This window comes from Galeopterus variegatus, unplaced genomic scaffold (genome assembly GCF_000696425.1).
Source record: "Galeopterus variegatus unplaced genomic scaffold, G_variegatus-3.0.2 Scaffold597, whole genome shotgun sequence".
NCBI lineage: Eukaryota > Metazoa > Chordata > Mammalia > Dermoptera > Cynocephalidae > Galeopterus > Galeopterus variegatus.
The window spans coordinates 176806-196503 of NW_007726708.1; the positions used below are offsets into that span (position 1 = coordinate 176806).

The 19698-nt window shown below is 39.6% G+C and overlaps 1 protein-coding gene across 1 annotated transcript in view; it reads right to left on the reverse strand.

The window, feature by feature from the left end:
• Nucleotides 1-8016: 8016 nt before the first annotated feature.
• The window catches only part of LOC103588636 (cation channel sperm-associated protein subunit beta-like), a 50371-nt gene continuing 38689 nt past the window's right edge, over nt 8017-19698 (reverse strand). The window contains exons 5-9 of the mRNA XM_008570372.1: nt 16417-16527; nt 14953-15088; nt 13400-13500; nt 12392-12466; nt 8017-8217 (exon numbers count right to left, since the gene is read on the reverse strand). Of these exons, the coding sequence (XP_008568594.1) occupies nt 8017-8217; nt 12392-12466; nt 13400-13500; nt 14953-15088; nt 16417-16527 (624 nt within the window). The remainder of the gene's footprint in view (nt 8218-12391; nt 12467-13399; nt 13501-14952; nt 15089-16416; nt 16528-19698) is intronic.

Below are 19698 nucleotides of genomic sequence, written 5' to 3' on the forward strand. Positions count from 1 at the left end.
GCAGATCACATGGTGAGAGGAAGCAAGAGAGAGAGGGAGGTGCCAGGGTCTTTTAAACAACCAGCTCTCATGGGAACTAATAAAGTGAGAATTAACTCACTACCCCCACCCTGCAGGGTGAGCATTAATCCATTCATGTGGGATCTGCCAACACTACCACATTGGGGATCAGATTTCCACATGAGTTCTGGGAGGACAGTACATCCAAACTCCATAAGTGACCATTATGAAAACAAACAAACAAAATGCTGGTAGTGGGCTTGCTAGCAGGGTAAATGCTTAACAGGTGGGGACTCTGCACAAAGGTTATTCTAACTAAGAAATCAACATAATAGACATTATTGCTAGTGAACATGTTCAGTAATTTAGTAATTTTCAGCATTTTTAGTAAAAGTCACACTAAACAAATCTAGACATGGATGGTTTTGTTTTTGATTTTTGTGTTTTCAATTAGGAGAGATGTACATATAGTAAACTACAGATTTGTCATTTGGCAACAAACTCTTCATTATTTTACCTTCCAGTTAGGCACTAATTAATGTTTCTATATTAATTATGCATAATATACATGAACATATACACACAATATGATCAACTGAGCTATAACACATATATACCTAAATTTTAAGTGGTATTATTTTAATTTTTCTTCCCTATACTTTTATTTCCTAAGTTTTCTATACATATTACTCTTAAAATCAGAGACTGAAAAAAAAAACCCTCATCCCCTATAATTTGGAATCCTAAGACTAGACATTTAGTGTCAGAGTAGTGTACATCTCTGTCTCACTGATGTTGGGTTTGGCCACATGATTTGTTTTGGTTAATGGAATTTACCAAATTATTGAGCAGACATCATATATATCACTTGCAGGCTTTAGACAGAATAGATGTTTTGGCTTGGTTTCTTGTGTCATATCCTGTGTCATGAAAAGAGCTGCGCAGGTTTCCCCTGCTCTTTAGCCTATGTCCTAGAATGAGAGATATATGAAGCAGATCTGCCTGGAGCAGAGCCACCACGGTTGGTCCACAGACCAGTGAGTGAGAAATAAATGTTTATTTTTGTAAGCTACTGAGAGTGAGACNATACTTTTATTTCCTAAGTTTTCTATACATATTACTCTTAAAATCAGAGACTGAAAAAAAACCCCTCACCCCCTATAATTTGGAATCCTAAGACTAGACATTTAGTGTCAGAGTAGTGTACATCTCTGTCTCACTGATGTTGGGCTTGGCCACATGATTTGTTTTGGTTAATGGAATTTACCAAACTATTGAGCAGACATGATATATATCACTTGCAGGCTTTAGACAGTATAGATGGTTTGGCTTGGTTTCTTGTGTCATATCCTGTGTCATGAAAAGAGCTGCCCAGGTGTCCCCTGCTCTTTAGCCTATGTCCTAGAATGAGAGAAATATGAAGCAGATCTGCCTGGAGCAGAGCCACCACGGTCGGTCCACAGACCAGTGAGTGAGAAATAAATGTTTATTTTTGTAAGCTACTGAGAGTGAGACTTGAGAGTTGTTACTGCTATGAAAACTAATAAACCTGGCCAACCAAATGTCTCCTAAATGCTTTACCTTTGCCATTTCCTGATGTGCCTCCCTTGTAGGCCAAATCTCAAAATCCCTTCTGTCCTTGACTTTTTGTTGAACGGTGAATTCCAACTCAAAATAAAAGGTGAAAGGTGTTAAGCATAATCAGAATAGAAAAGAGATATACCATAGAATTGCAAATTACAGAAATGTGTTCATTTATTGTCAAAACTCTGGGGAAATTTTTATGGGCCAAGATTGTTGAGAAAACTTGACCAAAGGCTGAAGAACATAATATATGATTATTCTCAACTCATTGTCATGGTAATACTGAGGCTGCCAACTGGGGTTTCAAGGAATTGGATTGACTAATACAAATCTGGTCCATTATCTGCACCATGCTAGGTGACATTGAAAGGCCAGAAAGCACCTGACTCAGTGCAGAGAGAAGAATTGAAAGACTGGTAGCACCCAGAAGTCTCTTCCTTTTCTTGTCACTGGGAACAGGTTATGAGGGAAGCATCAGAATCTTTAAAGGAGAGTGCCCTGACTTCCCTTTACATAGCTGTCTTAGTATGTTCTCAGTATGTTCTGCTGTAACAAAACACCATAAACCGGGTGATTTATACACAGCAGAAATTTATTGCTCACAGTTCTGGAGGCTGGGAAGTCCAAGATCAAGGCCTGGCAGATTACATGTCTGGTGGGGGCCCATTCCACATAGACGACACCTCACTGCATCCTCACATGGTACAAGGGGCAAGGCAGCTCTCTGGGGCCTCTTTCATAAGGGCTGCATGCTAATGATCTAATCTAATCACCTCCCAAAAGGCCCAACCTCCTAATACCATTACCTTAAGGGTTAGGATTTCAACTTATAAATTTTTCTGGGGTGTAGGAACGAACATTCAGACCATAGTGATAACTAACACTTATATTGTACTTTCTATGTGCCAGGTTCTGTTCTAAGCACTTTACATGTATTGACTCATTCCATTCCCAAGCAATCATTATATTGACAAAGAAACTAAGACACAGAGAAGTCAGATGATTCTCTCAAGATTACACAGCTAGAAAGGGGCAAAGAGAGCATTCGCATTCAGATATTTTTACTCCAGAGTCTAAGTTCTTAACTGCCACACTGTGTAATGGGAATGGAGCAGGGTGGGTGGTGCTGCAGTTACAAGTGGATGTCTGATATTGGGGGAAATATGAGGTTTCTGGGATGATGATGTCCAGTGTGGTCATAATGACAGCAGAGTGGGCACCAGTAGTCATGGTACAGAGACAGCCAATGAAGGCCCTGGTACTTGGCAGATTGCTCCATCTCAAGCACAGGCCTTTTCCTGAGCGGGCAGCAGTATGCTTTTATTGCTCTGCTCTAAGGGTGTGCCACTTCTGACTCTGTGGCCCAGTCTAGCAGGGAGGGATCTGCCCACCTCACTATGCTATAGAACATTATGTTGCAAGGACCTGAAGAGCATGAAAAAGCAACTTCCTACCATATCTTGGTAAGATGCATGTGTGGTGGAGAAGATCAAACTCAACAAGAGAACATGTTGGCAAAGTTTGTGTTAATTCAGTATTCTTGGAGCATGTGGGAATATCCCATTTCAAAGTAAAGTATAGGCTATAGCATCTTGTATTTCCTGCCGCTAAGAAAGAAGAACAATACCTAATAGTTTATTTTGGAAACCTGAGGCAGCACATACCATGTACCATTGAAAATATTCTGCTTTAATGCATTTGATTTAAAAAGCTGATGGCTTTGTGTGGCATATAGCCCAGTTCAGATTGCAGTACAAATCTTGTCACTCTTATCTCATGACCTGGCAGAACTGTGAACAAATTTAAGTCTTGTTGAACTGTGAAGGGTCTGAGATTTTACTCTAGTTGAAAACTAACAAGGTAGTTTACCACAGTTACATGGATCCTGTTTGAAGACACAAGATCTCTGGGACAAAACAGAGGACAGTTTATTCCTTTCAGCAATAAAAGTAGTAAGAATATCAGCATTTTTACACCAGTTCTCTGAGCCCCAGGGCAACACAGAGGGCCAGATGACACCTGCACATACGAGGGCTCTTCAAAAAGTTCATGGAAAATGCATATTCTGAAAAAATTATGCATGGATTTCAAATTTTTTTGCACTTAAATACACTTGTACTAACTTAATATAACATGTCTGAACAGGATCTGGTTTGAGGCACCAAGAAGGATAAGACATTAGTTTGAAAAGAGCCCCTATCAGAGCAACATGAATTCTGCTAAAATTGAAGCAAGAAGAAACATCAAACTTAGGGCAAAGCTTGGGTGGAAGAATGATGAAATTGATGCTTTACAAAAAGTTTATGGGGACAATGTCCTAAAGAAATCAGCAGTTTACAAATGCATAACTCATGTTAAGAAGGGATGAGACAATGTTGAAGATGAAGCCCACCGTGGGCAGACCATCCACATCAATTTGTAAGGAAAACATTGTGCCTTAATTAAGAGGATTGACAATTAACAGCAGAAACAATAGCCAACACCATAGACATCTCACTTGGTTCAGCTTACACAATTCTGACTGAAATATTACAACTGAGCAAAGTTTCTGCTCAGTGGGTGCCAAAATGGTTGCACCCAGATCAGCTGCAGGCAAGAGCAAAACTTTCAATGGAAATTTTAAACAAGTGAGATAAAGATCCTGGGCATTTCTTCAAAGACTGTATCAGGAGATAAAACATGGCTTTATTAGTATGATCCTGAAGACAAAGCACAATCAAAGCCATGGCTACCAAGAGGTGGAAGTGGTCCAGTCAAAGCAAATGTGCACAGGTCAAGAGCAAAGGTCATGGCAACAGGTTTTTGGGATGCTCAAGTGGTTTTGCTTGTTGACTTTCTGGAGGGCCAAAGAATGATAACATCTGCTTATTATGAGAGTGTTCTGAGAAAGTTAGCCAAAGCTGTAGCAGAAAAACACCTGGGAGAGCTTCACCAGAGAGTCCTTCCCCACCACCACAATGCTCCTTTCTGCTCATTCTTCTCATTAGACAAGGGCAATTTTGTGAGAGTTTCAATGAGAAATCATTAGGCATCCACCTTACAGTCCTGATTTGGCTCCTTCTGATTGCTTTTGTTTCCTAATCTTAAAAAATCTTTAAAAAGGAACCCATTTTTCTTCAGTTAAAAAGACTGCATTGACATGGTTAAATTCCCAGGGCCCTCGGTTCTTTAGGGATGGACTAAATGGCTGGTATCATTGCTTACAAAAGTATCTTGAACTTGATGGAGCTTATGTTTAGAAGCGGTTTATATTTTTTATCTTTTAATTCCATTTTTCCATGAACTTTTTGAAGTCCCCCTCTGTAGTGCATTGTGCTACTAGAAAGGAACCCTGAGCTCAGGAAACTCACATCTTTTATAATGAGCTATAAGCATGCCACCTTTTGCTCCAGAGAGGGCCTTTATTATACAGTAAGCATTTATCTTTATTATACAGTAAGCATGCCTGCCATTTTCTCTGAATGCCTTCTGAATAAATGTATTCAGAATTTTTCAATCAGAAAATCTAGAAAGGAGCTATTCCAATTTCTACATACATGTAAGTTTTGTGTTATTTCAATAAATTGTATTTTAATTACATGTGGCGAGACACCATAATCTTTTCAGTGCTTTGGGGTCTAAAAGTCTTACTCCCTCACAATTTACCCCTGACACCCACTAACTTCACAGGAAGAAGTGGGGCAATAGGTTGATGATTTTGGGGATTCAATGCATTTTTGTATACTCTAGCCCCCAGGAACAGGTGGTTTTATGATACAAGAAGACCTGTTGAAAGTTCATGCACAATGGCCCCTTAGACACTAAAGATCTCTCTGGCTGGATGAAATATATGTTCATTGCCCAGTATATGGGGATGTTTCCTACAGCTAAAACACATTAATTTGGGAAACAAAGAGCGAAGCGTGAATGGCGCTTTTAAGATTTCAATTAATAAATGACTATCTAAGTTTTGCTTTTTGTGCTCTGAATTTTAGGCTCTGATTATCAAGTGGCCTATCTAATTAGTATAGAAACACTTTTATATTGAACACAATAATGATTCTATAATCTGTTCAATGTAATAATGATTCCAAAATAAAATAATAATGGGAAAAAGGAGGATTATTGAGGAAAAATAGAGATGCTGTAACACAATAAGGACCAAGATTAATTTGAGTGGAGCCTGGGCCACAAATTTCTATCATCGTACCCAAGGATAAAGATCAATGAAAGATAATTTACACAGCAATAGATAACTGATCACCAAATGGCAGGTTTACCAGTGGCTCAGCTCCTTCAGGAGTGAAGGTAGTTCATAAGCCTGGGCAAAGAATCCTAATCAGCTAAGGGGCTGTTCAGAGGCAAGAGAGCACATGGAATGTGCAGTGGAGAGATAAATTTAATACTAGCCTAGGTATTAGTTACAGAAATAAGTGTCACAAACTCTACTTGCATTTCTTGTTTTCTGCTAGTGTAATAATTATCACCATTTTCCCCCTTTTTGAGAAGAAGCTAAGAGAAATTGTTATCACCTGGAGATCCTGGACTCCAAGAACAGTGGTTCTGACATTACCTCTGGACCCCGTAGCTAGATATGACTTTGGATTGTCTCTTGAGGAGGAGAACGTGTTTGTGGTTGCGTGTAGCGAGGTTGGATTATTTTTGCAGGGGTATCTTTGATTGTACAGGAGGACTGATGTGTGCATGGCAAGCACATATGTGCTGAAATGCTGAGTAGCCAACGGGTGACTCATAGGAGACCAGAGTATAGAATCTTATAAAGATTAAGTAACTTTGCCAAGGTCATATAGCCAGTAAGTGATGGAGCCAGATAAAAAATCAGGCTGTAAGATCAGGGGACATGGGGTGTGGGTTTTATGGGCACCCTCTCTACTATCTTCACAACTTTTTTGTAGATCTAAAACTATTCTAACATTTTTTTTTCCTTTTTGTCTTTTTTTGTGACCGGTAACGGGATCACAACCCTCGGTGTCGCGCCCGCACCGCGCTCAACCAGTGAGCGGACCGGTCTCTATATGGGATCTGAACCCTCGGCGGGAGCGTTGCTGCGCTCCCAAGCACCGCACTCTACCGAGTGCGCCATCGGGCTGGCCCTATTCTAACATTTTTTAAAGTTTACTAAAAGAAGAACCCCAGGCTGTCAGATTCTGGAGCCTATACTTTTAACTACTGTTATCTCTACACCCTTGGCCCAAGTGAAGTTCTGAAGAGTTGACAAACTCCTGTTTCCTAGGTCCCCATAATAATCCTCATTCCTTCCCATGACAAGAAATGATTATTCAGATTTTGCTTCGATTATCTGCCTTTCTGTAGTATCCTTCCAATAAATTTCCATTTGTGTTATGTTGCAACCTAACAATAACAGCAGCAGGAGCAGCAGCAAAGCAAAATGGAAACAAAACAATGGCTAACACAGTACTCACTGTAAGCCGGGCACTGTTCCGAGTATTTCACATGCATTAGTTCATTTGATTCTCGCAGTAACCCTCTCAGGTAGTTATTAATATTATCTCCTTTTACACGTGGAGAAACTGAGACACGAAGAAGGTAAGTAACTCTGCCCAAGGTCACACATCAAGTAAGTGGCACACCCAGGAAATCTAGCTCCTGAGTCTGATTCTTTTATCCACTTGCTGCGTGGCCCTCTCAAAAGAATTCTAATGTTATATACAGGCATGGCCACGGTTGACAGCTCTTACAATTTCTGGACTGGTTTCCTATTTTTTCTTTACGTTGTTGAAACAGTGTGCTCCTCCTCCTGCTGGACTTTTCTGAATGTACCGTTCATCTCCTGACCACTTGGGAACAGGTACTCTGAGAGCACACAGACATATATCTTCTGGAATTCTACATGCTGTGTGTAGGTTTATAAGCCAACACCTCACCCAGACACTGTGTTCTTCCAACACCCCTATAATGGGGTCACATTTCCCTCTCTAAGTACTACAATCTGGTTTTGAAGTTGCCTCAAGAAACCCCAACATCTTTCTCTTAAATCCCAATGAGGCTGTGCATGCACACACCTGCTGAGCAGACTCCCTCACCGCCTCCTGGCCTGGCATAACTCACACTCATACTCCTGTCTGCAAAGAGCAAGCCTCAGGGGTTCTGACCCCACAGAATGGGCTCTAGTCAATAAGAGGTGAAAAGCACAAAAAAACCATTCCACACAGAGTTGGTTATCATTTTATATTTTTCTAAAAACCTCAAGGAAAATCTTTGTAAGTGCTGACATAAATTTTCTAGGTATTCAAAATAAGAAAATGGAATGGTGAATGTATTGACAAATTACAATTTGAATTAAAATGGTTATTCTGTAGTATTTCATCTAGTTTGTATACTTAATATTTAAATATATGGTTCTAGGAACCGCTTAATATAAGTAGAAAATAAAGAGAAATTATGGTTATTACTTGTTCACTATCTAGACTTTCATCTTTGACCCAGCTCAGAGACAGTGCTACTGGAAAAGTTCACTTTGCTTCTAATCCATTTCTGGAATGCCGTCAATGGGTGGATGTTATGCAGTTGAAACATAAACGCTGTAAAAATTAATCCCCCCAGCACTACGGCTGCTGCTATGGCAACAAGCGTATGTCCTGGAAATGGCAATGGTGTTTCATCAACATAAATCTGCAACAGAAAAAGAGAAGTGTTTAAACTTACTGAATCCAATATCACAAAATACTGAACATTATATGATCCCCACAATTAATCACCTAGCGAAATTCTTCTCAGAGTTATAACAGACATTCAGTATCCACAAAGCTTAGAAATACTCTCTTGACAATCTAAGTAACAATTTGCACACAATAAATAGGGAACAAAAATTTCATTTCTTATCCTACACCTTTATCCTGTCTTTAATGGCAGAGGGAGGCAGGGAGGCTGCGTACGTGGCAGGAGAACGTTCTGTGTTCAGTTCCAGAGGAATGGGCAAAGGGCTGCGGGTCGGGAGGAGGGAAAGCTTCTGCACCTAGGGCAGTCATGGAGTGGCCTTTCTGAGCTGGATCTTGAAGAATGAGTGGGTTCACAGAGAAGGAGAAAAGGGGACATTTTGGGTAAGGGCATAAACATGTGGTCTTTTGAGCTGCCATGGCTAGAAAATCCTCTTTCTAAGTGGTGACATAGAAAGCTTTTTATGTCTTCAAAATGTTTCCTCTGTCTGAATGTATAATTAATAAAAGCAAGTTCCTAGAGGAGAGAGAGGATCATGGACAGAGACATGTTTTTCTCCGAGGCAAGAATGGGTGCTACTGAGTGTTCAATGTAGAAGTGGGGCGTAAAGAGAGGAAGGAGGTTCCAGCCCAATGGCTTCTGTTTCCTCTGTGAAATAGGAAGCCACATCATCTTCTGAAGTGCAAGAAAATGCAAAAGGATGGAAATAGCGCGGTGGGGAGTGTGGGAAAATGCCAAGGACGAGACAAAGGATTGATAGGTTGCTTTAGGGTCTAGCTCAAGTTAAAGGTACCACCGTCCTCCCAGTGACCTGAGGAGGTACGTGTTTTCTTAGACGCAGTCCCTAGATGCTATCAGTTCTCTGACAGTTCCCCTCATGTTCGTTTTTTCCATTCCACTTCCAATAGCACTATTGTGAGCTTTCTTAATCCACTCTTTATAAACAGGACTCTCCAACAGCCTCTTTTCCATGCTATCAATCCAGGTTGATATCACGTTAATCTTTGTATAAAACACCACTCTGTCTATAAAACACCTTTCCCCCAAAATGTTTAATAACCTCTCATAGCTAACAAGAATGTTCCAAAGTTTTCATTTCTGACATTTCAAGGCCTTCTAACAGTTTGACCCTAACCTACCCGGCCTTTGAATATATAACCTTGCATCCCGACCACATGGAAAGCTGTCCAAGAGACAAGCTTTATGCTTTCCTATGTCTGTATCTTTGCTCCTACCGTTCTCTCCACCCAGAATGCCTTCCTTTCCCATTTCCACTCAATGAAATTTCACTCACCCCAACAGACCATGTAAAATTTCACTTTCTCGATTAAGCCATCCATTAGATTTCTAAGAGTAGAAACCTCTACTGCCTCTGAATTCTATACCTCCACCTAAATTGCTACCTCTAAAGTTCTTGAAAACACTTTTTCTTCAAATGTTTCCCTTCTAGTCTTCTTTGATTAGCCATGTCTAAAAAAAAGTTAAACCTCAGAATCATGAGTCTGTTCTACATATTTCTCTCTTTATTCTTAAAATACTTCAGTTTGTGTTTCTTAAGCAGAAGAGTTTACTTAAATAACCACAGTGTGACTATCAAAGTAAAGAAATTAACATTCAGACAACACTATTATGTAATCCACAGGCTGATTTGAATTTTGTCAATTATCCCAATAATATCCTTTAGGTGAAAGAAAATGCAGGATAATATGTTGCATCCCATTGTTTCAGGATTCTTGCAACAGGAGGTTTCAATAGTCCTGAGAACCTCTATACTCTTCTTCTGTTGTTTCTTAATTATTCTCTTCCTTTATTAACTGTGCAGTCACTTCTTATCTTTCTTTTATTCATTTTTGTTCTTCCTTTATTCCTGAAACTTCAAGTTTCCCTCCGTTGCCATTTCTCTGCTGCCTGAAGACCTTCCTGCAGTATTTTAAAAAGAGAAGTTCTGCCTACAATGGATTCTCTTAGTTTTCCTTCATTTGAGAACGTCTTGATTTTTCCTTCATTCCTGGAGGATATTTCCACTGGATATAGAATTCTGGATTGAAAGTTCTTCCACCCCACCCCACCCCCACCCCCAGCACTTTAAAGAGTTTGTTTAACTTTCTTGTAGCCTCTGTGGTTTCTGTTGAGAAATCTGCAGTCATTCAAAGTGTTCCCTGGTATGCAGTGTTGTTTTCCTCTGGATGCTTTCAAGATTTTACTTTTTGCTTTTAGCAGTTTGATTATTATGTGTTCAGGAATGGTATTCTCTGTCTTTATCTTGGTTAGGGCTCATTAAGCTTCCTGAATACGTAAATATGTCTCCACCAAATTTGGGACTTTTTCAGCCTTTATTCATTATTTTTTTCTGCACCAATCTCTTTTTCCTCTCTTTCACAAACTCTAATGCAATACATGTTAGACCTTTCAATACTATCACACAGGTCCCCAAGGTTCTCCTTGTAACAATACTTTTTCTTCAGGTTGGATTTCTACTAATTTATTTTTCGTTCTTCCATATCCATTCTGTTACTGAGTCCATCCAGTAATTTTAAAACTTCAAATATTTTATTTTGCAGTTCTAAAATTTCCTTTTTAAAAAAATAGCTTCTAGTTCTCTGCTGAGATTTCTTCATCTCCATTAATTTCAAAAGCATTTACCTTTACCTCATGGAACATTGGTTATAATAGCTGCTCTAAAATCTTTGTCTGATAATTGCATTTGTTGTTCTGCTGAGATTTCTTCATCTCCATTAATTTCAAAAGCATTTACCTTTACCTCATGGAACATGGTTATAATAGCTGCTCTAAAATCTTTGTCTGATAATTGCATTTGTTGTCATTTGTTGATTGTCTTTTCTTTTCAGAATTGATTACATTTTCTTAGCTTTTGGTATAGTGAGTAATTTTAGATTGTATCCTGGACATTTTGGATATTATGTTGTGAGACTCTGGGCCCTATTAAAAATTCTCTGGAAATTTTTGATTTTTTGTTCTGGCAGTCAATCACACTGGTTAGGTTCAGATCACAGGGTATGCCTCTTCTGGGTGGTGGTTCCAATGTCCAAAGCTATTCCTGTGCTATTTGTGTCTTCCTGGTGCATGTGCCACCAGGAGTTATTCTGAAACTTAAGTGGTGTCTATATTGTAGTTTTATTTCAAGGCCTTTGCTATGCTTCTTTAGGTTTGTTTTGTTCCTGTGTGGCCTGGTACTTGTGCTAGTTCATATACAGAATTAGGAATCTTCTTCTCCAGCTCTCTTCTTTTAGAATTTCTCCCACAGTCTCCACTCCCAGAGGCCCTTTTTTCCCTAGCCCTCTGGGAAGAAAGCTGAGAGTCTGAGAAGAGAGAGAGAAAAATAACGGGGATCTCCCCTCATGCTCCTCTTGTGACAAGTGCTTCTTTTCCTAGTTCCTCTATCTAGTGAGATGAATTTTCTCCCAGGGTCTTAGGTGTTTGCATTGCTCCCATGGCTACCCACCACTGTAGTAATGCAGAGCCCTAATTGGGACTGGGCCAGGAGAGCAGAGAGAGAGAGAGAGAGAGAGAGAGAGAGAGAGAGAGAGAATATGTGAATGTGGCATCAGTATTGGACAATGAATGAGTCATGAATAATTTTTTATCAAATCCTCATTCCCTCCCACACCTCACAGGCAGAAGATGTGATTATATGAATAACAAAAATGAGTTGTTGCCTTCTTGGCATGATTTGGGGAGACTGCTATTGGTTCCCAATTCTTTTAGATCTTGAAAGCCTTTGGAATATTTAAGACTCTGTCATTGTAATTCAAATAACAAAAGGGAGGGTAATGCTGGAAACTAAAACGTTACAGGTATATGTTCTGTGGAGAGGTCAGGGGGAGAGGAAGAGCATTAAAAGTCAGAAAACCGAGCTAAACACGGGAGATGGAGGGAACAAAACCAGATACAGACACCTATTAAAATTCTGTCAACACCAATTGGTCCTGGCACCTATCATGCACCTTAGCTTCACCACAACTGACAACGTCACTACCGTTCTCCAGGATCTCCTGTCTCTAACCCTCATCTGTCACACAAATGCTGCCAGTTTTTCTCTTGGATTGATGCTTGTCATGTTGTTTCCCCAGCCATCACCCCCATTTGATACCTTATGCATTCACTATACCTGAAATTCTTCAACTAAGTTACAAAAAGTGAGCCCTGGAGCGACAGACACTCTAAAATGAAAAAGCTCAGAGCCCTGTGGAAAAAACATAGCCAGTTGTTAACAGTGTCAACATGTATATTCCTTTAAGTAACAACACACACTGGGGCCACTTTCCCTACCCATATTGTGTAGAAAGGTTCTCAAGCCCTTCCTAAGGCTCTTGGACATACACATCATACATCAAAGGAAAAAGGGATAGAAACAGAGGGATTCACTAGCTGATACATAATTTCTTTAGAGTGAAGAAACAAAAACACAAAACCTGATTTGGCCTTGATGAGTACTTTGGGCTAATCTTCATATTTGTGATTTTTATATGGTCCCTAATTTTTATTGGTTTTCACAATTACTTGGATGATATCAATTTCATGTGTTCACTGGGGCATCTGGAAGTAGAAGACGTGGGCTCGTGTGGGTCCAGCTGAAAAGTACTGAGCCCATCACTTCCATCTAACTTTTGGAAACACTGTTTCTGCTCCCCTTGCTAGGTAATCGATCTTGCCCATCAGCTTAAAAATAGTAAGTTAAGGGCTGGCTCGGTGGCGCACGGGAGAGTGCGCCGCTTGGGAGCGCGGCGGCGCTCCTGCTGAGGGTTAGGATCCCATGTGGAGACCGGTTCCCGCTCACTGGCTGAGCGCGGTGCAGGCGCAGCACCGAGGGTTGTGATCCCGTTGCCGGTCCCCAGTACGGGCACGACACTGAGGGTTGCGATCCCATTACCGGTCAGTAAAAAAGACAAAAAGGAAAAAAAAATAGTAAGTTAATATTAAATTCAACCTTCAAATACCTTTTGCTATTGTAAAATCAAGGAAAACGGAGGAAAAATAAACCCTGCCCATGTACTTTAAAGTTGCTATTTCCACTATTCATGGATACCTGTACTTTAAAACTAAAACCAATCTTAGTTTAGACATATATGTTTTATTTAAATTTAACACAGTAAAATCAAAAGTGCTGTCAACTCACCTTTATACTTAAGTTGAGACCTAAAGGATTATACACTGGAGCATGAAGAATTTGTTCTAAGTAATCTTTCATTTTTTTAACATTTTCTGGTACATGGTGCTCTAAAAATACATGAAATATATTTCAAGCACACATATTATTTTTTCATTTTGCATAAAATTTGTTATATGTATTAACTTACAGTGAAAGATTTGTCTCTATGACTAACATGGAATATGGCTAAGTTATCCCATACTTTCAGTTCTTCTTGACTTCTTGGAAGATATATTTAGGGGAAATTAGGCCCAATGTTTCACACCGCCTTGAGGGGCATGTTTAAGAAGGACAAGTCTTCTCACCACCTTTCTCAGGCTAACCTTTCCTTCCAGATTCATGCTCATAACCAGTCCTGACCTGCACATTCTTCATGTTTTTGGCAATGAGACCATCTCAAGACCTTCTTAGTGGTTGGTAAATGATTTTCAGTAAGGTGGCAGTAAAGTTTCACAATAAGATCACTTAAATCTATTCCAAAAGAAGTGATCAGTTATCCCTGCCTTTCTTGGTGTTTTTTCTAAAATAAGATAGGTAGTGTAGGGTTTACAAATTATAGTGGTAAGATGGTACATGGCATCTAAGAAAAAGAAAAGCTCTGATTGTAGGTAGCATTTGCCAATTTCCATGGTATAAATGTTCTCACCATAGTTAATTTTAAGCTACCAATGATTTAACAATCAGCTCGTAAAATGCTTCAGTATTTAATACTCAGTACTCCAAATCTGGTAAGAGCAGCCTCCAGTACATCACAGAAAATGGGGATATTAATTAAAACAAAATATTTAGTGATTTTACTTTACTGGATTGTTTCATTTCAAAAATGCATTTTTGGCAGAGTAAGACTCACTGAATATCAAATATCTGGATATTTAGTAACATTAGTGAGTGATTAAAATTTCTATTTAGTTAATTCTATCTAGTTAGTTAATTCGTCTATCTCTCTCTATCGCCTCAAAGTCCTCAAAGTATACATACATGAACAAACATGTTGTATATTTAAGTTAGTAAAAACAAAAAGTTGTATATTCAAGGTAAAATTGAATTGAGATATTCAATATTTAAAGATATTTATGCATCTTTTCAATTATCTTACCATAAAATCTTTGAGACACTTACTCCTATAATTAGAAGACAGATCCTATAATTGCCTGGCAACACCCTCTATAGCCTCCTCTGTAGCAGTGACTACGCAGTGAAAGGAGACACTACACCAGCACGTAGCACACACCCAGTCAACCACTGCTGCTCCTAATCTACACAATGGCTTTCACATATTTTACAGTTCAAATTCTTCAAAAATGCTTTTACAACATAGAATTCAGGTCACTGCAAGTGATGATGAAATAAGGAGGAGAGAAGAGAAGTAAGCAGCAACATGCCAACTAATTCGAAGCCTTTTCCAAAGAAGCCCTGGCTTCCTCTGTGTAAACAGGCTTTGTAAAACGCTGATCTTTGCAAACCACTAAGAACAACATTATTTATAAGATAAAATAATTACGGAAGAAGGCAAACCCTACTTAGGTTCCAGTTTTTCCTCATATTCACTTCAGTCACGGTAACCAGATACGGAGGTTTCACTGGGATATGTCCATCCTTATTGTAAATTTCCAAAGAAATTGGATATTGTGTAACTGGAAACTTAAAACGAGGAACCTAAAATACAAATTCCAAGGATGAATGTAAACTGGGAAGATTCAATAGTGATTTCATTTCCTGGTAAAGAATGAATAGATATATTTCCAACAGTTCGGCTACTCTAAATGAAAGGTGCTTCTGAATAGGCTTTCTGCCTTGTCAGGCACGAAAAAGCAGAGAAAATGCGCACTCCAAAGGTTGCACGCAGACACTGTGGTAACAAAGCTCATACTTCCTACTACCAGTAAGAACAGGACTTTATTATGACATCATTCAGATTTTATTTTGGTTAAACCGTATCCTGTGAATTGGGTCTCACCCCTCCCCCCCCTTACCACTCTGCCTGCCAGTCACAGTTTTCAGGCACAATCTGTAAACTCATGTTCTGGAGTTCAAATCCAGCTCCAGCGTATGTTAACAGTCTGATCTTTGACAAATTGTCTGGCTTCTCTGAGACTCAAATTAAATGAGACAATCACGAAGAACGCTTAGAGCAGCATTTAGTAGACAGTAAATGCTCGAGAAGTATTTTAATTCAGCAAGGGGGTATATGATAACAACCCTCATAATTTACTGAATGCTAACTCTATGCCCAACATTGTATTAAATGATTTTATGTATTGTATGGTTACGAAATCACTTAATAAAAGACTATATAGAGAATATATATGTAGTCTTATATATAGCCTATATATCTTATATTTGGTCATATAGAGGCTATATATTGCATATATAGTATTTATATAGTCTTATAAGGCCTTTGAAATGGATCTGCTTGAAAATTCCACCAACTGCATACTTGACTCTACTAATGTAAAAACCAATATTAATGATATACCTTTGACTGTTTTGATACTAACAGAATGAAATATTATTTGACACAGAACCCATTCCCTTAACCACCATATTATACTCTTTTGTTTGTCCCTACCACCAGACTGAACTACTTGATTACAAGGATTTCGACTTCTGTATTCAAGAACCTGATACATATTATGGTGAATTTTTTGAATGAATTGATATTCACCATAATCTGGTATAGCGTTTTACAGGTTATAATTTGCTTTCATATAGATATGTATGTGTGTGTGTGTGTGTGTCTTTATAAGAATCTGGTGAAATGAATGAAGCAATGCAGGTATTATTATTTTATTTTATAGGTGAGGTTCATTTACCTGTCTAGGTACATTCAAATCCAGATCTTTTTAGTTCTGTGTCATATTTAATCTATATCATAAGAAAACATTATTTCTATGTCTTACTTTTCATGTTTAACTAAAAGGCATATTTCAAAATCCTATTAATATGAATGTACTCTGTCTTTAGGTAATTAAAAATTATCTTACTTTTTCTCTGCAATCTGAGAAAGCAACGGCATGTGAAAACTTCTGATCATTTGTGCAATTACATTCCTCCCGAGTAGAGACATTAGCACACTGTTTGTATTTACCAGCTTCCTGCAAATAGAAATAACATGGGTTGACTTGTGGTTGTGTGTGTGTGTGTTGCAGGATTTCTATGCACTGAATAAATGTTCAATAAATATTTGTTCCCTGAATAAATAAAATTCCTGAGATGTTAAAAGCAGAAAAAATACACTACTAATAAAGTAAGAGTACAAGTACAATATTTCTGAATTTTAATGTCTTCTTGCTTGGTAATTTGAACCCACGTATCACCCAGCTGCTTGCCAGTTGACTCAGTGCAGTTGCACAGGTCCTAGGAAGCCTGCGTCATTCTGAATGCAGCATATCAGGGAGGCCAAACTCCCTGCTCCTGGCCCCTACCATTGCAGGCACCAAAACCAAACCAAAACAAGACAAAATGAGACCTAAAGGGGTAGATTTGATATTATGGGGCTGAAGACTCTATGGTACACTCCCCAAACCTGCTACTTCGTACTCGTCTTTCCTCACAGCATTCATTAATGATATTTAAAATCTCCACTATATCTTCTCATTTGTGATTCATTTTTTACTTGATCGCTCTTACTAGACATTGGCTTATTTTATTATTTTTTATAAGAACTGGCTTTTGATTTTGATAATCAACTCTATGTTTAAAATGATAACCTTCCTTCAACTTTCTTTAGGATTACCATTTTCCTCCTAGATTATTTTTTTCTTCTTTTTATTTACATAAAATTCACCATTGTAACCATTTTACTTATGTATTTATTTATTTATTTTAGTTTTCAATCAAGCTTTCAATGAAAAGATCATAAAATAACAGTTTCTCATCACTTTACATTAAGATTGCACGTTTCTGGAGAGATCAGTCGTTGGTGAATTGCTTTTCTATGGCACTGGAGGGCTGAACACCTGCAGCTCTGACCTGAACTTATCCAAAACTCTCAAGGGAAGTGAACTCATTATGATGAGTGACAGCGGTGGTGGCCAGTACAGGCGTGCAATCCCCATGTCCGTCCCCCTTTCTGGGAAGGGCATAAGGTAGGACATGATCCCTCTTCCAGTTCCAATTAAACAAAACAGCTATAACTTCCCCTTCCCCTCGAAGTATTTGCAAATGGGCCAGTGCCCAACCTGGAGCCCCCCCCTCCCCCCGTGTGGCAGGGGGGAAGCAAGTGATGTGTTGGGTACAGAGAGGCTCTCCTCAGCACCTGCACCTATGGGGCCCCACCAAGAGGAGAGGGGAGCCCTGGGGATCCTCCCTGCTCCAAATGAGGTCTGTTATGCAGCATTTTCGAGGTCAGCAAATTATGACCATTTTAACCATTTTAAAGTATACGATTCAGTGGGTTTTAGTCTATGCACACAATACGGTTCAACTTTCATCACATCCATGGGGATCCTCCCTGCTCCAAATGAGGTCTGTTATGCAGCATTTTCGAGGTCAGCAAATTATCACCATTTTAACCATTTTAACCATTTTAAAGTATACGATTCAGTGGGTTTTAGTCTATGCACACAATACGGTTCAACTTTCATCACATCCACCCCCCCAAATGAGAAACATGTGTGTTGTGTGTGGTTACTCTTTATTGTCTCCTCCCCACACCAAGTTGAAAACAAGTGAACATGATACAAATGGACACATCCATATAAAGACAGGAAAGTCGGTGGTGCCTGAGGTGGCAGACAATCTAGGAGATGCTGTGGGAAGCTCCAAGAAGTCATGGAAAACTCTGCAGCAACCCAAGTCCAGCTCCGAGCAGCGTTCTCAAGCATGCATACAAGGACTCAAGGCGAGGATGAAAACTGTACTTGAATTTGTAAAAGGGGATTGAGCAGGAGTGAACAATCTGCCATGGACAGGCCTGAGAGCAAACAAGTACATCAGAGATTGTAGACAAGCTGGGGCCATGCCAGCTTTTTTATATGATTTCTTTTTTTCCTCCCCTCTGGCACAAACAAGCTCTGGGATTTCAAAAACTGGGTCATCATTTTTGAATTCCCTGCTTTCAGCACAGCGCTCAGTTGGTCTGGCTGATTGGCTTACAAGCCTGATTTCCTGAGCTAACACTTCCTAGCCATTCAGCTGTGGGGGAGTAATAAACTGGGGCCTGCCTTTCCCACTGGCAGCAGACTAGCAGTGCATCTCGCAGGACAGCTGGAGGTCCATCCTTGTATTTCCTGCTATTATATGTTTAACTGCATCAAATACGCCCATTAAAGCACCACTTCAAAGACCGCCATTCTTCCTTGGAGGCCAAGAGAAGGGAGATAGCACTGACCGCCCCCACACCTGGGGAAATATTCTGACATCCTGATCTCACAGGGTGATGGCTCTTCCCATAGGCTTTGGTGATCCCAAGAGCATGGCTGGCCTGCCCATGAGGGACATGGTGCCATGAAGAAGACGTCCTATGTAAGCTTCACTTAGGTAGGGTCTAGAGTGTTCACAACCCACTTGAGTAGTACCTGTCACCTACGGAGTTTGGCACCATCTGGGTTTTCTTCCAGCAGCGGACTTAAACTTACCTCCATCAGGCACAGGTTTTGAGAACTTTCACTTGATTTTCTAAAATTATATCAATAAGTCTTTAAATATCACCTTCCATCCCTGAGTTCCAGATTCTTAGGAAGCTTCCCTGGTTTGTCAACATGAGGTAAAATATACTCCTCCTTTCTGACCAGGTAAAACATTTCCGCCTCGCTCAGCCAGTGAGCGGGAGCCGGTCTGTATGTGGGATCCGAACCCTCAGACGGGAGCGCCGCCACGCTTCCCAAGCGGCGCACCATCCAGTGCGCCACCGGGCCGGCCCGACAGTTGCAATTTTAATAGGGAGTGCCTTCAAACTGTAGACCAATTTGGGAAGTATTGCCATCCTAACACTATTAAGTCTTCCAATCCATAAGCATGGGATCTTTCAATTTACTTAGGCCTCTTTTAATTTCTTTCAGCACTATTTTGCAGCTGTCAGTGTATAGGTCCTGCACCTACTTGGTTATATTTATTCCTAAATATTTTATTAGTTTTGATGTGCTTGTAATGGAATTGTTCTCCTAATTTAATTTTTGGATTATTCATTTCTAGTGTATAGAAATACAACTGATTTTTGTACATTGATCTTGTATCCTACAACTTTGTGGAATTTGTTTATTAGTTCTATTAGTTTTTGGTGTGTGTGTGTGTGTGTGTGTGTGCGCGCGTGCGCGTGCGCGTGT